This window comes from Orcinus orca, chromosome 8 (assembly GCF_937001465.1).
Source record: "Orcinus orca chromosome 8, mOrcOrc1.1, whole genome shotgun sequence".
In the NCBI taxonomy this organism is placed as follows: Eukaryota; Metazoa; Chordata; class Mammalia; order Artiodactyla; family Delphinidae; genus Orcinus; species Orcinus orca.
The window spans coordinates 7,602,786-7,620,465 of NC_064566.1; the positions used below are offsets into that span (position 1 = coordinate 7,602,786).

A 17,680-nucleotide genomic window follows, 5' to 3' on the forward strand; every position below is an offset into this window, starting at 1 on the left:
CCTCTCCCCTGCCCTGGGCTGGGGTGAGGGTGCATGCGTGTGGGGGTAAGGGCATCAATCAGGCTGGGAGCAGGTGCTGCATTTAATTTGATTGGCTAATTAGCCCGCGCATGTTAATTATCTCTATTACCCAGTGAGGAGAGGCAATGGCAAAGCTATATATAACTGCGATAGTGTTTGGAGAGAGAAGGGACTGCTTGCCTGGAACACCTCCCTCCCTGGGGCAGCCCTTGGAGGGGTGCTGGGGCAGGACACTTGAGACCCTCTTGGAGCCTGTAGGAGTCGGGGGGGGGGGCAGCAGTCAGAAGGAGCCAGATGGAAGGACCTGAGAGCTGGATTTGGAGGGTCTCTTGGAGATGGCTCCCCAAACTCTCTCTGTTGCCAGCCTCCTGAGGCCTTCTCTGCCCATCTTCCTTCTGCATACATATCACTCCAACCGTCCTGCCCTCCCGTGACTCTCTGCTCACCCCCCTCACTCTGGCCTTTTCGGGGGGTCCCTAGGTTTCTCTCTCCCCCTTCATACCCCAACTTCCTCCCATGTAGGGAGGAACCACACTCATCCAACCTTCTCTCTCTCCAAGTCACCCCTCTTCTCTTCTTTTGGTTCACACCTCTCTGAACCACACCCGTGGCTGCCCTGCCCTTTGTCTCTTTTGTGGAGTTGCTGGAGTCAGACCTATGTGGATCTAAGTCCCAGTTCCCTGCTGACTGGCTGTGTGACCTTGGGCAAGTCCCTAGACTTCTCTATGTGGGCTTCCCCAATGGTTAATGGGAATAATGGGACATCCCAGACTGATTAAGTAAAATGACATTTGTAAAAGTGCTCAGCATCCAGGGCCTTGACAAATGCTGTTGGAATTTGGAATTTAATTTTCTCTGTCTTCTCATTCCTTTTCTCCCCATCAGGCCACCTTTCTCCTCAATTACTCTTCCTTTTCATGCGATTTCTCTTCTTCCTCTCCACGCTCCCCTTCAATCTTTCCCTGTCTCTTCCTAAACTATGGTCCTTCTCTGCTTCTGTCTCAGGCTTCTCCCCACCTCTTTCCCTTCCTCCCTCCCCAAAATAAAATCAATGCAATATTCAGGAGGGTTGTTGGATATAAATAATTACGACTCAGAGTTTAACGAGATGCAAATTCCCCTCCCCGGCGTGGGGTATAAATTGCTCTCTGACAGCCCGTTACAAGGGTAATCATTTCAGAAAGGCAATTTTATGCAAATGAGGCTGCCTGCCTCCTGGTGGCTCCCCCAGGCCTGGATGAGGAGGAGGGTGGAACTGAGGGGTGAAGAGAACCCAGTTATCGGAGCAGGTCTCAGGCTGAAGACTGGGAGCTGGAGGTTGGGGGTGACAGACACTTAGGTTCAGGAATGACCTGGGCTGGTGAGCAGGAGGTTGGGGCCCAGGAAGGGGTGAGTGTGGTTTTGGGGTAAGTGGAGACACGGAATCAGACGCCTGTCTCTTTGCATGGATGAAGAGGGCTTGGGGTCTGGTTGCCTGGGTCCTGGCTGGTTTCTCTCCCTTGCCCCCTTCCAGCCAGGTTACCCAGTGATACCATTGACAAATTGGCATTTAATTAATCCTAATGAATTATTTAGCAACTTCATTATCCAGCATCAGGAACTGATGAGAGAGAGCCGTGGCTGGTGGTGGGAGCCATGCACAGGGGTTGGGTGTCTCAAAGAGGAAGGGGCTGTGGTCACCAGCTGGAGTCTTTAGGCCTCATCCACAGGAGCTGGCCCTGGTCCTGATGGGAGGCAGGGGTGAGGGCATCTGGGTTGGGCTCCTACTGGACACGGAGGTGTTACCTCCCTACCTGTCTACATCGTAAACCAATAATGCCCCTAGCGAGTGTCATCTCCCCCACCCCCAGGGTTGAGCCCCCAGTGCTCCCGTCATGGTGGTGTCTCTTGTTTTGAGACCCTCTCCAGGTCAGTCCTAAAGGGAAACAGTTGAGCTCTTGCTGGTGTGAGGGGGGAGCCAGACACCGACACCTCCCCTCCTCCGAGCCCCTCATTAACACTTTCCTCTCCATTTCCCCGCAGGCATCCCTCCCCCATCTTCCGTCGGAGCCCGCAGCAGGGGAGGGGCGCCTCCGCCTCAGTCCGTGGAAGCCGGCACCTGGGCCTCTGCTCGCTTCGCCCTGCGGCCGGGCCCATGGCACTGTGAGCCGGCGAGGGAGCCCCGCTCGGCGCGGGGGGCGCCCGGCCCCCTCCCCGCCCCATGAGCCCGCGGCTCTGAAGCCTGAGCGGGGCCGGGGGCCGGGCGGGGCCGGGGCCGCCGGAGGCATGGCGCCTGGGAACCCGTGGCAGCCGCCGTCGCTGCCGCTGCTGCTGCTGCTGACGCTGGCGGCGGGTGCGGGCGGCCTGGAGTTCGGCGGCGGCCCGGGTCAGTGGGCGCGCTATGCGCGCTGGGCCGGAGCGGCGAGCAGCGGCGAGCTCAGCTTCAGCCTGCGCACCAACGCTACTCGCGCGCTGCTGCTCTACCTGGACGACGGCGGCGACTGCGACTTCCTGGAGTTGCTGCTGGTGGAAGGGCGCCTGCGGTTGCGCTTCACGCTCTCGTGCGCCGAGCCCGCCACGCTGCAGCTGGACACGCTGGTGGCCGACGACCGCTGGCACATGGTGCTGCTGACCCGCGACGCGCGCCGCACAGCCCTGGCGGTGGACGGCGAGGCCCGCGCCGCCGAGGTGCGCTCGAAGCGGCGCGAGATGCAGGTGGCCAGCGACCTGTTCGTGGGAGGCATCCCACCCGACGTGCGACTCTCGGCGCTTACGCTCAGCACCGTCAAGTATGAGCCGCCCTTCAGCGGCCTCCTGGCCAACCTGAAGCTGGGCGAGCGGCCCCCCGCGCTGCTGGGCAGCCAGGGCCTGCGCGGCGCCGCAGCCGACCCGCTGTGCGCGCCAGCGCGCAACCCCTGTGCCAACGGCGGCCTCTGTACCGTGCTGGCTCCCGGCGAGGTGGGCTGCGACTGCAGCCACACGGGCTTCGGCGGCAAGTTCTGCAGCGAAGGTGAGTCTGGGGGGAGCCCCCGCTGGGTGCCTGGGCGCGGAGTGAGGGGCGGGAGAGTTGTCTGGGCCTGTAGGGGCGCCTGCGGCCCGCGGGCTCAGGCATGGGGGCGGGTGAGAGTGTGTACCAGGACGCAAGTTGGGAGGGGCGTGTGAGGACGCCTGTCCCAAAGAGAGGGCGCGCACGGTCAGCCGGTGAGCTGCAGGAGCTGCGGGGTGCTGAGGGTTGGCGTGGGCGTGGCCGGCCTGCGGGTCCCGTGTGGGCGCGGCCCGTGTGGGCGCGGCCTCGTGAGCCCATCCAGTGCCCCTCTCCCTGTCCCCTAGTGAAGGTCCTGTGACGACCTGTGGGTAGGACTGTGTAGTCAGGTCCAGCTAGCGAGAGGATGAGGACCGGCCCCTGCAGGCGTGTGGATCGGGTGGGTGACTGATTGTGAGGCGCCCGTGAGGGCTGGTGGATGTGATCTCTGTGGGCGGGGCCTATGTGATGCAGTGGGTGGGGCCTTGTGGGTGGGGACGGTGGGAGTCCTGTGAAGGAGTCCTGAAGACGGTGTGTGGGGCTTGTACCACTGGGAGCTGCGTAGGGCTGTGAAGGAGAGGGTCGGCACGAGGAGGGGGCGGGGCCTGCGTGGGCCGTGGGTGGGGTCGGTGCGGGCGGGGCCTAGGAGGCGGGCGCGTGGTCGGCCCAGGAGGGCGGGGCCGCAGTCTGAGGGTTAGCGCGTGGGCGGGAAGTACTGTCTGAGAGGCCGGCGCTGTACCACAGGATGAGGGCCCCGGACGGAGGGCGGTTGGCGCGGCGAGAAGGGCAGGGCGGCGCGTGCGAGGGCGGATGAGGGCGAGTGGGGTTCGCCAGGGTGACCGCACGCGCCAGGAGGGCGGGAACCGAGTGTTTTGAGAGTGAAGGAAGCCCGAGGGACAGGGTGGCTGAGGCCTCTCAGGCTCGTGACTAGAGTTGCTGGTTTCGTTGACGGACAAAAAAAATGGCTGGTCGTCTCTCCCGGGTGAGAAACGGGAAGTGGAGGCCTCTGTTTAAAACACTGGAGCCCTCGCGAGCGTGGGGTTTGGAGGGGTGACTGGAGGGCTGGAGAGGAGTGGTGAGGACTCTGGAATATGGAATTGGGTGTGGAATTGGGACTTCAAAAGGAGGTCAAAGGAGGGAGAGGTTCCGCAGGCTCCCGGGCTGCCAGAGGCTGCAGTGGGCGAAGTGAGGGGACAAGGTCGAGGGTGGCGCCAGGCCTGGCGTGGGCTGTGGCTTTAGAGGGGGTGGGGGAGGAGGGATTTCGAGGCCCCTGTTGTACTTTGGTCTGGCTGGGGAGTCAGGGAGAGGTTCCCCATCAGTTTGGGGACGGGGCGCGTGCATCTCCTGGTCTGTGGCAGCCGTTTTTTAGCAGATGTGTGCAGACAGATGAGCGTTCCGCTCCCCCAGCACCTCTAGAAGCTGGAGTACTTAGCAGTTGCGTGTGTGTCTGCCCTCCAGAGGTAGGGTCTTTGAGGAGTGTGTGTGCCCACAGACCAGCACGGCCCTGGGGCTGCTTTGGGGATGGTGTCCTACTGGCTGGGACCTGCCTCCAGCCATGGGAGGAGCCACATCTGCAGGTGTGGCTCTGGGCTTGGGAAGTGTGTAATTTGATTATGTATCTGCAGTTGTGGTAGAGGAATATATAAGGAAGGTTTTGGATGGCTCTTGGGAGTTGTTTGTACAAGGTTGGGGGATGTATCTTCAGGAACTATGTGTATTAAGTGAATCTGACACCTTCTCACCTTTTCTCCAAGGAGTGCAGGTGCTCCCTAAACTGTGAAATCGTGTGTCTGTGCGTGTTTGCTTGCACGCGGTGGTGCGTGAGTCTGGCAGTGTGTATGTTACGTGTGAATGGTCTGTTTGAAAAGTAGTGTTTGCAAGTAGAAGTGCTGTGCCTAGTAGAGTGAGTAGTACACAAGTGTAAGGGTGTGGGTGCTTGTGTAGGTATCCACGTGCATGCATTTTCATGTGAGATCTCAGTAAGACACCTGGACTTTATGAGGCATCTTTCATGACCTTTAACTTGATTCTCTGGTCCCTATGACCCCTCCCCTCCAAGCCTTTCTAAGAAAATAGGATGAACCACCCTTCTAACTTGATGGGAGGGAAATTTGAGCTACAGAGAGGCTACTGGTCCATGGTCTCACTGTGGCAGAATTGGCCTCGGTGTATGAAAAATGCAGCCAGAGGCCCCCTGGTCAACCAGAGCCTTTGTATTAATTCCCTGAAAGGGTTCATCGGCCAGAGGCTCCCAGTAAGCCATACAAGATGTGCGCTTCTGAACGCGCGTTGTGTGGTTGTGTGTCTGCGATGTGTTTGGGTCCCTGTGCGTGACAGGGATGGTTGTATCATGTGTATATGTGATGGGTGTGTATCAGCTGTATGTTTGTGGCAGCTGTGTTAGAGCTGTGAGAGGCAGTTGCGTATCTGACCCACTGTGTGTGTGTGTGTGTGTGTGTGACATCTGTGGAAGGAGTTGTGTTTTGTCTATGATAAAAAGGGAGGGATATTCATCTGGCACTCCGTGGGTGTTTGATAAAGATCTGTGTAATGACTGAAGAGATATTAACAAGTATTTGATAGAATAAAGGCTTGGAGTAAGGCTGTATGTGTATATGAAACGATGTATGTGTGTATTTTCAGATATATGTTGTAGGTGGCCATGGTGGTTATAAACACTGATTACATCTGGCGATGACAGGCACAGTGACAACTCTACTGCTTCTCCTCCCCACCCATGACCTCATTCCCTCCCCTTATACTTGTTCCTTGCTTCCTGGGCAGCTTTTGTAATATCCTGTGCTCATTACACTTCTAGTACATTCCCATCCAGCCAGGGAGGACAGGAATGAGCTTCCACCCTTGGGTGTTGGGGTTAGGGTTGGAAGATTTTTAAGGGGAACAGGTCTGGCTCCAGATGAGGGCCAGAGTCTTCAAGCTTCCCTGGAAGTTACATTTACTTCATTATTATCTGCTTTGAGTGGTTCGCAACTTCTTCTGAGATTGGGGACTTTTTTTTTTTTTTTTTTTTTGCGGTACGCGGGCCTCTCACTGTTGTGGCCTCTCCTGCTGCAGAGCACAGGCTTCGGACGCGCAGGCTCAGCGGCCATGGCTCACGGGCCCAGCCGCTCCGCAGCATGTGGGATCTTCCCGGTCCGGGGCACGAACCTGTGTCCCCTGCATCGGCAGGCGGACTCTCAACCACTGCGCCACCAGGGAAGCCCCCAGGAAAGCTTTTAGATGGCGTTGATGTTATATTTGCCATTGTGGTTAATCAAATATACATTAGGAAAAATAGTTTTAGCTTTATATGCAAGACATGCCAATCTGCCTTCAGATATTTGATGTGCATATGGATTTGTGGATCCTTTGGACCACGCCCCCCCCCCCCCCCCCCCCCGCCCTGCCGATGCCTTCCTGGGACCGCTGACTGAGAACCTCCATGCTAGGAAATCTGTTTCTTTTCTCTGGGGCTTTGGCCACAGGTGATTGAAGACAGAGCTAAGTATGAGTCACTGAGTGTGTATACTGCTGCTGATTGTCTGCCGAAGTGGGGATCAAGTAGACTGGGATTTTGCATTGGTTTACGTGTGAACTCCGCCTCATGTCACTCGTGTGGGGAGAAAGGGCTGAAAAGTGATCAAGGAAGAAGAGTATGCAGGTGTGTGTGGGATACCTCGAGTGGAGTGGGGATGTAGATGTATACGATGGTGCGTACCTCGCTTGGGGGAGAAATGAAACCAGTGGTAATGCGTGTGTTGGCAGGGAGATAGACGCATGGGTCTCGTATTTTGTAGGTTTGTTGGCAATTTAATTCAACAGATTGTTGTCAAGTCCTCCTTGGTGATAAGCCTTGTGTTCGGGGCTGAAGGTGAGTCAGACATGAAGAAGACACTGCTCAGGGAGTTGCCTGATTAATTGGGGAAGCAGATGAAAAAGCAGTCCAGGGTGTGGTTAAGAGCACAGATGCTGTAGTCTGGCTGTCTGGGCAGTGACCTTGGACTTAAGCCGTCTCTGCCCTGGTTTCCTTATCTGTAAAATGGGGACAGTAATAGTACCTACGTTACAGAGTTGTTATGGAAATTAAATTGGCTAATTCACATAAAGTGCTTAGAATAGTGCCCGGCACGTAGAAAGTGGTCAATAACAAAAGAACAGCATGGCATATGCAGTGAGATGCAGAGATGCAGTGAGGCAGTGTAGCTTAGTGATTAAAGCGTAGTCTTCTGAGGCTCAGATCTGGGTTTAAATCTGATTTCTCTACTCACTCGGCCTGTGAGTCAGATGAGTACTAACCTTCCGACTAATTTTTCCTGACCTGTAAAATGGGGATAAGCATGCTTATCTCACAGGTTTGTTTTGGGAATGAAGTGAGTGTCTGGTACATAATTAGTGGTGTAAATGGTAGTTGTTATTATAACAGAGTACTCTTGGGGTTTTGAAGAAGGGGTGAATTTACAAGTCAGGGGATTAATAATAAAAGGCATACTATTTAAGATTGGCCTTGAACGTTGATCAGTAAACTTGGTGTGGGGAGGTCACGCTAAGCAATGGAACTAGTGAGGACAAAGGCGTGGAAGGGGGAAATGTACATCATGTCCTTAGAGGGGCACCAAGGAGTACAGGGAAAACAGTGGAATCTATAGCAGGAGAAGCAGGATGAGGCCAGGTCTTGGAGTTTTTCTTTTTTGGGGGCGTGCCGTGAGGCTTGTGGGATCTTAGTTCCTCAACCAGGATTGAACCTGGGCCCCTGGCAGTGAAAGCACTGACCACCAGGGAATTCCCCAGGTCTTGGAATTTTGACTTAAATCATTCACCTAACACTTATTGGATGCTGTGTATAGAGTATTGGTAAATGGAGCCACAAAAGAATTTTGAGCAGGCACGTGAATAAGAAGAACTGTGTTTTGGAAGCTGGGAGTGAAGGGTAGAATGGAATATGGAGGGCAGAGTCATGCGGTGGAGGGATCAGTGGGAGATGGTTCAGGAAAGGGATATTGGGGCTCTGACCCTCGGCTGTCTTGGGGACTGGCAAGGAAGGGTGGTGGCGGCAGTGGTGGCAGTAGCAGCAACAGTGGCTGAGAGCTTTTGCTGAGACTGAAGCTGCAGGACTCTGCCTTTCCCACGTGGAGGGGCAGAGGTGATGAGGTTTCAGGTTTGCTTGCTCGGAAGGATGGCGGTGGGAGTTGCGGGGAGGGAGAAGTTGGGAGGGGGACCAGGTTTGAGCCACAGGTCATGCACCTGTCTTGGTGTTCCTGGACAGAGGCATCCAGACAGTTGGAAGTGTGAGACCAGAGCTTTGAGTTGAAGGTGGGGCTGCAGGTAGAGACCTGGGAGCCACGTGTGTGGAGAGAGTATTTGAAGCTTTGGGATCAGATGAAGTGGCCAAGGAGAAGGTGAAGAGACTTCAGGGGGGCTCATTTGGGAGGAAGAGGGAGAGGAGTGTCCGCAGACTCAGGGAAGGAGCAGTTAGAACAAAAAGTAAATCGGATCACACAGTCAAGGGAGGAGAGAGCGGGGCCTCGCAGCTAGTGGGCATTTGCTGGGTGCCTTGAAGGCATGACCACCCCGTGAGATGTAAGAGCTGGGATCTGAACTGAGCTGACTCCGGGGCCCCCCACCTTCTCCATGCTGCCTCCGAAAAGGAGAGTCAGTCAGTCAGCTGTGTCCGTGGATGACCTGCATTTGGCTTACTGGAGGTGCCTAGGGACAGCGTTTCATTAGAAACCAGCAACCACCCCAGATTCCTTGGGCCACAGCTTCTCCTTTCAGCCACTATGTGATGAGGGTGTTCCTGTATTTGTCGTCCCAGCAGTGAGAGAGGGCAGTGGAAATCGATCAGGAAACTCACAGGCTTCCGGAGCCCGCGGGGAGGAACTCACCCTGGAAAGTGGGGCATTATCCCATTAAAATACACCGCTCACTAGCATTTACAACATTACAGATGGAAATCTTTTAAAAATATGTTGCACACCTTTCTGCCTCCCTAAGCATATTTGGAATGTGATTTAACCTTTTTGGATGACTCAGGATGTCACTATTCCCCTCAGGTATTGCACCGGACTGTCACACAGTGGTTCCTTTGTTGAGGTTTGTCCCTGCCTGAAATGATGCCTGACTTTTGAGTTCTTAATGTTAGCTTTTTCTAGTTTTTCCACCTCTGCCCTGAGGAGGAGTTGTCAGGTAACAATCCATATCCCTCTCTCTCTGTTTGTGAACTTGGAAATCAGCATTCCCAGCATGTTAGAATTGGATGTCGCTAAGAAGGAATGGATTCTGGGTTGGGTCTGAGAGGCTCTCCTATGAGAAAATAACAGTTTTTAATGCATAACTGTTATCGTGTCAGTTTTGGCTGCTCAGAACTGTTTCTTTTCTTTGGTTCTGGTCTTCATCCCTGTCCTTGATAATGAATCTGCTGGAATCCCCAGTTCATGTTAGCCAAGGCAATGCCATTTATGCCCTCGGGGGAGGCACTCAAGACCTGTGTGTATGAAAGTTGAGTAAATGAAGTCACATATGTGGAATCACTCTGTCAGCTCTAACATCTAATACCTGTGGTCCTGACAGTTTCTGCTGTTGGAAACGGCTCTAGGCAGAATGGGATGGACAGCTCGAGAGAGAGCTGTGCAGAGAGCGACTGCTGTAAGATCCCAGAGATGAGATAGATGCTCCCAAGGAAAGCCTCCTGTGGCAGAATGGTTAAGAGCATGGGCTGACGGGTTTAATCCCGGCTTTGCTACTTGCTAGCTGTGTGAACTTGGACAGTTTGCTGAATTGCATTGTTCTTCAATGTCCTACTCTGTAAAATGGAGGTCATGTGTTGTTGTAGGACTAAATGAGTTAATACATGGAAATCCTTTACAATGTGCCAGGCACTATTCTAAGTGATCAATAAATGCTACGATGATTATTAACCCTCGTGGTCAGAGAAGGCTTCAAGGAGGAGGTGGGAATTGGCTAGATCTTGAAGGATGACTGAGTGAGATTTGTGGAGGTAAAGGAAAGACCAGGGTTTCCCCGCCAGGAAAATGTTCTAAATGAGGAGTCCAGAGGGTATGAGTCGAGTGTATCAGACCAAGATGGTTGTGCTTTATGGGAAATAAAATCAGAACTGTAGATTAAAGCCAGCTTCTAGAAGTCCTGAACTTCAGGCCAAGAATGCAGCCCATCGAAACTTTTAAAGCCAGACAGATTTGGTTCAGATTTTGACTCTGTCCCTCACCAGCAGTGTGACCTTGGGTAAGTTTCTTCCACTTTCTGAGCCTTGACTTCCCCGTCTTTACAAGGGAGTAATAGTAGTATCTGTTGATGAGGTAGCACGGAAACGAGGCATGGAAAAAGCCAGGCACATTTGAAGTGCTGGGTAAGTGAGAAGTGTTCACTTCTTATTTTTTATTCATTCAACAAACACAGGCATGCCTTTTTCTGAGCCAGGAACTGTGTAAGCAGCTGGATATAGAGAGATGAATGAGACGTTGTCCTTCCTCTTGGAGATCTCACAGTCCAGCCAGGAAGCAGACGTGGAAACACAATCGCAATAGAGATGCGATAAGTGAAATAACAACCCGAGCTACATATCGAGAACTGGCACAAAAGAAGGATGGCTAGGAGGTCAGTTCAGAACATAGACCAATGTATACTGACTTGGTCTGAAAGCAGGAGTCGACTTTCTCAGGCAGCTGAGGGTGAGAGGAATGAGGATGGGGAAGGGTGTTTCAAGCGGAGGGAATAGTATGTGCAGAGACGCGGCATATTAGGGAAAGGGGGAGAAATTGGGTGTGGCTGAAGCCCGGACTGTCGCAGGAAAGGAGGTTGGAGGGAGGCATGGTCAAACCCAAATGGACTTTCCTGAGAAGATTGGACTTGATCCTGTAGGCCCTGGGAAGCCTTGAAGAGTTCTAAGCAGGGTCGTGACTCAGTTGGACCACTTTGGTGGTGCTTGGACTGTGACTTGCAGGATAAGAAGACTGGCTGTAGGGGGAGATCCTTTAAGAGGCTTATTAACATTCCGAGGAGAGGATCTGATGAGGGTTTGGCCTTGGGGCTTTGCTGATGGTGATGGAGGGATGAAAAGTGTTTCTAGGAGTCGAGTCGAGCTTTTAGAGTTTTACAAGTTGGAACTGATAGGACCTGGTGATTGGTGTGAAAAAAAAAAGAGCAAGGCTGATTTCTGGGTGTCTGACCTGATCCGGGAGTGCAGGCAGGAGGAACGGGCTTGCAGGGGCGAGGGTTTTGAGGTCCATCTTGGACATGAGGACATTCAGCCCATGAGACACTCAGGTCAAGCTTCTCTGAAGGCAGATCAGGAGCACAGAAGAGAGGTTTGTACCCAAGCTACTGAAAAGTTCTAACCGTGTGTGTGTGCGTGTGCATGTGTGTTGATCATGGCAATACTTGTCAGGTGTACCTGGTACATGTGCCCAAGAGCGAGGCTGGGCATGGGCCGGGGGACCAAACAGCAGGAGGCTAATGAAGGAAACCGGGGGTCAGGGGTGAGCATGGGGGCTCTGATGACCTAGGAGCGCAGTGGACAAAGGCAGAGGTGATTTTGTGCTCCTGGGCAAGTGTCCTTTTCTTTACAAAGGAGGTAGGTAACACACCAAGCTCGTGAGGGCTGCTGGGAAGCTGATGCGGACAACGCACGTTGAGGGTCTGTACGGCGTCTGGCATGTGGCTAACTCTTGGCCTCTCTGGAGCCTGGCAGAGTATGGGGCACATGCTGGGTGTTCAAGAAGCGCTGGTTGAGAGCAGTGCCTTTGCTGAAGGCAGGGAAACGGGAGCTTTGTTGCAGCGGGTAGAGATGTCAGATGCGGCTTTAGTGGTGGACTGGGTGTCAGGAGCTGAGTGATTGCAGAGCGCATGGCTGGGGGTGCAGGACTGGCCCCCAGGGAAGAGGCCAGGGATGAAAATACAGGTTTGAGGGTCCCTTAGCCGCGAAAGTGCACTCTCATGGAGGAGTGAGGGAGAAGAAAGAGGAGTGTGGAGGGCCTGGGGCTGAGCCTGGAGGGGCCCGTGATGGCAGGTGAGGGGCACAGATGAATCAGCAGAAAGCGAAGGGCAGCCGAGAAAGAGAGGCCAGTGAGTCCCGAGGGGACCCTCTGCGAAGCCAGGAGAGGGGAGACTCATGTAGGCAGCAGGCTGTACTTGGTCGTCTGACCTTCCTGAGCATAGCACGACCCACATTTGTGGCAGGTGGGAATAGGGTTTGGAATCCCCGCCATGTCGGGTGATGTGCCTCCTTGTTTGTGCAGGAGCTGGAGAGATGAGTGTGCTGACCGGCCAGGGCCCCAGCACACTGCGACAAAGAGATCCGGACACAGCGCTGCTCTCGAGAGTCCAAGGGTTTTCCTGAGGGTCCCTTTCTAGCCAGCTCCCCTCCCCACCATAAATGTCACGTGATTCAGTTTATTTAAGGAAATCATTGTATACATGGCCTCTGGGGGATGCAGCTGTCAGGTAAAAGAAGCTCTGTGTTGTATGGAAGTGTGTTTGTAACACACGTGGATATGTAAAGGCTTGTGTGTGTAGGTTTAGAAAACAGGAGACCGATAGATGGATAGATAGCAAAAGGGGGCTGTGTTCCTCCCGGGGTGTGTGTCTCTAGTCCCTGGAGGGAGTGGGGGGTGGTGTGGTGTGTGCATCTCATGTTATGTATTAGGTCACAGCGTGCGTATGATTCTGCATTCAGCCTGTGTGTGTGTATTGTGGGCGTGCTATAAGGTGTGACAAATGACAGTGTGTGTTTCTGGAGTTTAGCTCACCCCCTAAGAGCGGATGTGAAGAGAACACAAAGTGAGGCTGGAGGTAGGAGATGGTGTGTGCACACGGGCATGAGTGTGTCCTGAACAGCTGTTTGCGTGTACACGTGTGTATCCCGGGTCCACATACGTGTGCTTGCGTGCCTGTGTGTTTGCCGGATGGGTCTGTTTGTTTGTAGGTCGTGCTGTTCCTTTTCCCCCTGTTGCCTCCTCTAAAGGCTCCCGGTAGGTGGCAGGTCAGAAATGCTTTCAGAGGGGCCTTCTTGGCGCTCTTAGGGAGCAGGCCGGAGCTCCGCTGAAGAACTGCCTCTCTCCTACCTTCCTTCCTTCTTTCTTGATCTCTTTGGTGAGCCCCAGGGACAGGCCCAGGCAGGCCCCTGAGAGGTGAGGGCTGACTGCCCAAAGGCTGTGGCACGACAGAGGGATGGGCCCAGTCTGGCCCCCTTAAGTGACCCGTCCGGCCTGGGGACCTTTAGCCACACCCAGCTGTTGAGAAGGCATTTATCCCAGAATCACAGAACCAGAGCCAGAAGGGTCCTCAGAGGAGCTCTAGTCCACCCGTCTCATTTTTGCAGAGGAGGTACTGGGGGCTCAGAGAGACTGGGCGACTGGGATGGGAGTCACACGGCACTCTGAGGCAGAAACTGTGTTTTCTGAGTACGTTGACTTTTCTCCCCCGACAGGGTGGCGGTGGGGAGTGCTTGGGCCCGAGTGTGCACAGGCTTCAGGTGTGAGTCGTGTGAGAGATTATGCATGTCTCTGCATCATTAAGTGCCTATGTGTGTCAGTGTGTCACTGAGGGTGAGCCCGGCGTGAGCGTGTCCCCATCTGTCTCTGAGACGCGATGGAGTGCGGGGGTGGGGGGAGCGTGCTGGGGGAGTCTGGACGCCTGACTGCTGCTCCTGGCTCTGCCTCTGATTTCCCATGTGACCTTGAGCGGTTAGCTCCCTGTCCTGGGCCTCAGTGTCCTGAAGTGTAACTCGAGGCTCATGTCCCCTTGGACTGTGTGACCCTGTGTGTGAGGTTCTGATTCGGGGAACAGCTTGGTCTCTGTCTCATCCCCGCAGGGCCTTCCTGATTGGGTGACTTGTGTCCGGGCCTGGGGGGGCTTGGACCCACCTTCCATCACTCCCCTTGGAGCCCTGTCCTTGGTACCCTCGCTAACTGTCCTCCTTTTTTTCTCTCTTTCTGCATCCCCCTTCCTGAACCTCGCCGGCCTGTAGAGGAGCACCCCATGGAAGGTGAGTGATACCTCTCGGTCGCTGGGGTGGCAGATCGATCGCCGGGGGGCCTGGTGGTTCCCTCCCCTGCCCATGTGTGGGGCCCCCAGGGAAGGATGTCTGGGTGTCCTCTTGGCTGCCTTGGCCCGCCTCTCACCTGGTCCCTCTTTCCGGTTTGCTGGGGAGAACTGCCTGGTAGAGGCCGTCCCTCCATTGCCTGTCTTCAGCACATCTGCCCACAGGCCTTTCTTCTTTCCTGGGAGGAGACCAGACGGGGGGTGGAGCTGGAGGGATGGGGCTGGAGCATTCAGAAGTGTCCAGAAATGATTGAGGAGATGTGTTTTTGCCCAGCCCAGCTGAGGAAGCTTAGAAAGGCCACGCTGCCAAGGGTTGGGGTGTGGCCGGGGCTGGTGCTTGGGTAGAATCTGCTCCAGGGTCTGAAGAGCGCAGGCAGAGGCGGGGCTGTCGGGTCCCCAGGTCAGGGGATGTGGGCTGGGTGGCGGCTTCTCCTCTTTGGCACACTTGTAGTCCCCTGTCCCCTGTCCCACGGGCTGGCCTAGGTAGGTAGGGGTGGTCTGCTTCTTCCTTCAGCCCAGGCCCGGGGAAGGGCGGGGAACGTGCCTCACTTCGGGGTCTCTCTGTCCATTCTCTCCCTGTCTTCTGCTTCATTTGCCTTCTCTCTCTTTCTGATTTTTGTCTTTGCCTCTCTTTTTCTCCAGGGTTCTGTCCCTGGACCTCTCTCTTTGTTTCTGTCCTTCCCCAGGCTCTCTCTGTGTTCCTGTCTGAACCTTCTCTCACTCACCGTGCTTTTCCCTGTTTCTTTTCCTTCTTCGAGGTGGACCACGTCAGGGAGGGAAGACTGGGTTGAATGGACCAAGCTTGACACCTGGGCTGCAGGGGAGCTCATGTGGCCCACACAGGGAGGGCATGCAGCGGGCTGGGAGGGAGATAGGACCCCAGTCACCAAACCTGCCCCACACTTTCTTCTTGGAGTAGCAGGTGTGGGAAGCATGTGCGCAGCGCCAGGCTGGGAGCTCCCCGGGCCTGGCCCTGCCCTGGATGCAGGAGTCTGGGGAAGGAAAGAAGGGGCTGGAATCCACTTTCCCTGGTGGTGTCCATGGTTTGGCTTGTCTGTCTCTCTAATGTCCCTTCTCCTTGGGTGCCCTCAGGTCTCCCGATCCCTCTGGGCAGGCACCCGTGTGTGTGTGTGTGTGTGTGTGAGAATCTGTATGCACACTGTTCACGCAGCTCTGCTCTGTTGTGTCTGGGTGTCTTTGTGCACGTCTGTACACGTATGCCTGTGTACATGTGTCTGAGTGTGTGTGGAGGTGTGCGCCCCTCCAGCATCGTGTCTTCTGTGGCGTGGCCCACATCTCCATGTGCCTCTGTAGGAGCGTCTGCATCTGTGTCTGCATCTGTCCTGTCTGTGTCTGCCTCTCCGTGTGTCAGTGTTTACCTCTGTGTGTGTGTGAGAGAGAGTCTGCGTGTCTGTGTGGTCGCAGCCTTCTGAGGGCTGGAGATAAGATTTAGTGCTGATGGGACTTCTACTTGCTCTTGATGTCATGTCTCCTCTGGAACAAAGGGAGAGATGGAGGAGAAAGAGAGGGGAAAAGGGTGGAGGAAAGGGGCTCGGGGGGAGGGAGCAGGGGGCAGACAGACAAGAGGAAGGAGAGGGGGTAAGTAGAGGCGGGAAGAGGAAGGACACAGTGGAGGGAGGGGCAGAAAGGGGAGAAATGGGGAGGGGGAAAAGGCCAGCCCAAGAGAAGAAACCGGAGGGCTGCTCTGGGGAGGAACAGTGGCCTGGAGCTGAAGGGGAGGAAAAAGGAAACAGTTCTTCTCCAAACAAGTAGAATAGTAGAATAGAGGGACAAGACGGGAAGCTGGGCTTGAGGGACAAGTGGGGAATGAGACCACTTAGCCACCTCTTGGGGGCGCCATGGTGGCCTGCTGGTCTGGATGTGGCCCTTCGTGTGCTTACAGGTCAGTGGCTGTGCAGGGGTGTGTGTCTGAGGCTGTGTGTGTGTGTGTGTGTATACACCCAGGGATGTGATGCATCTGTGTGTCTCTGTGTCCTGGCTGCTTGTGTGTCTCACAATCTTGTCCCCTGTAACCCTCTTCCTTCTTTCGATGTTGGTCCTCCCTGGGGTTTTGTCAGGAGAGTGAGGGGGCGAGACTGAGAGTGGGGAGGTGGATCTGGTAGGTGGTGGCTTCACGGGGGGTGGGCTGGGGGACTCCTTGGGGGCATTACGCTCTGGACTCTGCAGGTCCCTCTTCAGATCTCTGAGTCCTCCGTGCCTTCACCCTCTTGTCTGGTCCTTCGACACTGTGCCTCAGGCCTAGCTTTCTCCCAGGGACCCAGCCATCCAGCTCCCCAGGCCCCTGCCGAGCATCTCCTTTTGGGGATCCTGGTAGCCCCACCCCCTTCCCCCTAGCTTTTTGTAGCAGGGAGAGAAGACCGAGAAGCAGCCAGATAAAGTGCCCTAGGACGGGACCCTTGGTAATGCCATCCGTCACTACCAGCCTCTTCTCCAGTGGCTGGAGGAGGGACTGATGCCACAGGTAGAGGTGGGGAGGGGTGTAAGGAGGGGGGCTGGGGCATGGGGAGAGCAGAGATTTCAGGCCACGGGGTGAGGCAGGCTTTAGGGAGAGCACCCTCAGGCCAGGCTGGGCTGAGCCTCAGGTAGACGGGACAGGGAACCGGCCTCCCCTTCCCCAAGATGGCTGGTGCTCTCACTCCTGAGGGAGCTGAGCAGCTGGTTGCCGTGGCGACAGAGGGAGAGTGCGTTATGCTAATGAGGCTGGCTGGGAGCTGGGCAGTGGAAGGGTCTGTGAGGCAGAGATGCCACTCCCCCAGAGCAGTGGTACAGGCGGCAGTGGGGACAGGAGACAGGTTCACAGGTCCCTCGGCTCCTGGGCCTGGAAGAATTGGATGAGGGGTTAGGGCCCTGGGTCTGGGTCCTGGATTTAGGGGGTTTGGAAGATGCTGGTAGTTTTGGGGGAAAGAGTTGGTGGGGGGCGTTCGGAGCAAGGAATAAGATTTGGTCCAAATGCTTGGGTCCCCTCCGGTTTTGTGGATAAAACCTGTGTCTTCCCAAGAGCTGTTTTGTCCTGTGGCAGCCCTTGTCAGCTGTGGCCCCCTCCCCCGACTGGCCTCAGACCCAGCACTGGGGAGAGATGAGTGCTGCGCGAGACAAGAAGGGGGCAACATGAACCATCTACCCAAATCTTCCACAGGATCCCGGCCCTTGGCCCCCGGCCATGCCCTTCTGGCCTTTTTGCTGCCTTTCTTTTTGGAACCCAGGCATCCTGGCCCTCAGCCTTGCCCCAGAGACTCCTGGAGCGCTTTTCCCTGTCTTGCATCCTGGTCCTGGCTTTCTACCCCCAGGGCCCACATCTCATGGCCTCAGCAGTGGGGATGGTTTCCAAGGGTGAGGTGGTGCTGCAGGGCTGTTCCTTCCCCATCCTCTTGGCCAGACACCACGGGTGCAGGGATGGGGGAGGCGAGGGCTGCGGTTCGGTGGGGCTGGTCATCTCAGGGAGCCCTGGGGTCTCAGCTCAGCTGTGGGGCATGTGCTGCAGCCTCTCTGAGGGAGGGTGTTCCTTGGCTGATGCCTTCTGGGGACTGGGGTACTGGTCCAGTGGGCCAAAGTCTCTCCCCCTAAGGCTGGGGGGGCCCCAAA

General features: G+C 55.4%; 1 protein-coding gene across 39 annotated transcripts in view; it reads left to right on the forward strand.

The window, feature by feature from the left end:
* NRXN2 (neurexin 2) overlaps positions 1–17,680 on the forward strand; it is a 109,749-nt gene that overhangs the window by 7,504 nt on the left and 84,565 nt on the right. For 31 of the 39 annotated variants that reach the window (XM_049713250.1, XM_049713251.1, XM_049713241.1 and 28 more), the window contains exons 2-3: positions 2,044–3,010; positions 14,004–14,021. In XM_049713250.1, coding sequence (XP_049569207.1) covers positions 2,287–3,010; positions 14,004–14,021 — 742 coding nt within the window. In that variant the 5' untranslated portion in view covers positions 2,044–2,286. Of the gene's footprint in view, positions 1–2,043; positions 3,011–3,789; positions 4,005–8,252; positions 11,344–14,003; positions 14,022–17,680 lie in introns of those variants that run through there. The other 8 variants (XM_049713253.1, XM_049713254.1, XM_049713256.1 and 5 more) reach the window with 2 other exon arrangements.